Here is a 2,616-nt window from a genome sequence, read left to right as displayed (position 1 = left end):
AAACCAAACCATAGTCGAATTTTTTTTTTCGATTTGACTCGGATTATCGGGTTGGTGCGATTTGTCGGTTTCATTTGTACACCCAACTGGCTAGTTCTAATATTTAATTTTGTTTTTAAAATTTGACTTTGTGCCTTCACTTATTTGAAAGTTCTAATTTTGACTCATGTAGCGTACAATTAAGTACATTTAACTCTCAATCAATATTAAGTATATGAAATTGAATCGTTTCCATAATTATTTTCTCATTCACAATCACAATGTTTTGAATTGTGGTATAAAAGCCACACTATAAATGAAGAAGAACATGACACTCTTCTTTTATAATTTTGAGTTATAAAAAGAATAATAAAAATCATACTGCACTACTTTTTGCTGCTGTCCAGTTCTTCGATTTTTTCAATAACAGGCTCAACCATCGTCTTCAAGTCTTTCAAGTCTTGCTCCACATCTTCAACCTGTCAACCCATTGTTATCAGACCTATGATGCTACTAACCAGAAAATAATAAAATGGGTATAAATTAAAGAAGAATTAACCTAAATCCAACTGTTTAAATTAAAAGTAACTGAAAGATGTATAATATGTGTATAACCATTACAATATATGAATATATACTGGCTAATTAGAAAATGAATCTGGCTGAGTATTTTTGCAAAGATCACATTTGATTTACAACATGATGTACACCAAAAGTATTTAGTATGTAGGCGATAATGGGATATCGTGAGTAAGCTACTGCGAAGTACTTCCCAGCTTTGTGATCAAACATGTAATTCTCCTTTATCCTAATTTAAATTTTGCGTTTGGCTTTGATGGTTAGATAGAATGATAGTGTTTGATTTGAGCCATAAGTATAATACAAGAATAATATATAGGAAAATATTGAAATATGGTAGAAATGCTACGCAAATCGTTAGCTAGAAAACTCCAAACCCTTCCCCATCCCAAAAAGAACAATTAATAAAAATTGAAAAAGACAAAGTATACAATTGATTTTCATGGTAAATAATGGAACTTTAAGCATAAAAGTGGCTAGTGGATTTGGTTTTGAATTACCTTCCAGAAAATTAGTTTTCGGAATTTTCTTTTTACAGATGTTATTTGCTTGAAAGTTTAAAGAAGATATTTCTTAATTTTCATAAAACCAACATTAGATTTGTTGTTGTTTCTCATAAAACATTTTGGTATAATTTCAAAGGTCAAAATTATTTTTCAATTCAAGCATAGTTATTTTTTCTTATTTTCTTTTTTTGAGAAACTCTTGAAAACCAAATGGATAGTCAAAATAAGACAAAAGTAGTATTGCATTACAGGAACAGCTCATTTTGAACTCAAATACAAGGCAAATTAAAGGATGAAAAGAATAACGTAACACTGACCTTGTGAATTAAATTGGAAGTAAACTGAGCATCTTTAGCAGCCGCAGCTGATGCATTTTCCACTGCTACAGCTGCTTCTTTGAGTAGACTATTTTCCGGCAGCTTCTCGGCAACCCCTGCCATTACATTTTCCGTTTTACTCGCCACCGCTGCTACTACCTCCGCAACTTCTTCCACCTCTTTTGCCACCTTCTCTACCTCTCCTGAACATCCCGTGCTTTAACTTTTGTTTTTAAGAGATACTAACAATTTTAAAAGCAAAACCTTTTTTTTAATTACAGAAAGTCAACTATAGTTATAAGTACTTGTTTTTTACACATATATAGTGATAGCGTCTGAAAGTTTGTGTTATACTGAACCCGCGAACCGGCCGGACTGTTAATATGCATTTAATATACAAAATTCGTACCTTCTATTCTTCGAAAGTTGTCCCATTTATCCTTCCAAAAGGGGAGGAATATTGATATTATGGACCCCAAAATCCATTTCGTCCTGCATATATAATTAATGAGATGGTTTCATGATTCTTTCCAAAAATGCCACACACCCGGAGTAGAAAACTCCCTTGTTTCCTTTTCCCTCTCCTTTAAATTAAAGTCCCTTTTTGTATGCATGGCAATCAATTAAATGAATATGATCTCAATGACAGTAATTAATTGCACGTACCAAGCAAATAAACTGGGCTTAGAAGGAGCTGGCTCTTCTGGAGGAACCTGGTTTGCTTCATTCTTTACCCTTACAAATTCAATGAAGAACTAAAATTCAATCTTCTTGATACAAGGTAATAAAAGGTGCTAGTAATTTTTTTGGAACAAAAAAATGAGTAGAGGAATTAATTACTGATCCGTCTTGGGTATTCTATACTCTCCAGAACTGATAAATCGCAACCCTGGAGTTATTGAATCACTATAACCGATCCTCGTAGCTGGAACTAAACCATGGAAACCCTGTACCTGTAAGGATGCATCATTAAAGCGAACTCTGTAATATTGGTGAAGCAACGTAACAAGACTTCGAAGTTTGTATTGAGATGAAGAATTTGCAGCCATGATCACCAACAAAATAGGAATACTATTTATTTAGTAAAATGAAAGAGTATATATTATTTGAATGGATTGCTCTAATTTTGAACAATTGAAGGTAACTTTACAACATATTGAAGTAACTTTTGAACGGATTGTGAGAAGATTGCAGTAGCTAATCTTTTTGAGCTGTTCTGTTATTCCAACAACAAT

General features: G+C 32.7%; 1 protein-coding gene across 1 annotated transcript; it reads right to left on the bottom strand.

Moving 5' to 3' along the window:
* Positions 1–206: 206 nt before the first annotated feature.
* Positions 207–2,616, bottom strand: LOC104113089 (uncharacterized). Its single transcript, XM_009623180.4, has 5 exons — positions 2,222–2,616; positions 2,048–2,116; positions 1,791–1,873; positions 1,382–1,584; positions 207–458 (listed from the first exon to the last, which is right to left on the bottom strand). The coding sequence occupies exons 1-5, from the start codon at positions 2,428–2,430 to the stop codon at positions 366–368; spliced, it is 657 nt and encodes a 218-aa protein (XP_009621475.1). The 5' UTR covers positions 2,431–2,616; the 3' UTR covers positions 207–365.

This window comes from Nicotiana tomentosiformis, chromosome 1 (genome assembly GCF_000390325.3).
Source record: "Nicotiana tomentosiformis chromosome 1, ASM39032v3, whole genome shotgun sequence".
Taxonomy (NCBI): Eukaryota; Viridiplantae; Streptophyta; class Magnoliopsida; order Solanales; family Solanaceae; genus Nicotiana; species Nicotiana tomentosiformis.
Note: the sequence above shows the minus strand (reverse complement) of the source record. Positions and strands in the feature narration are given on the sequence as shown.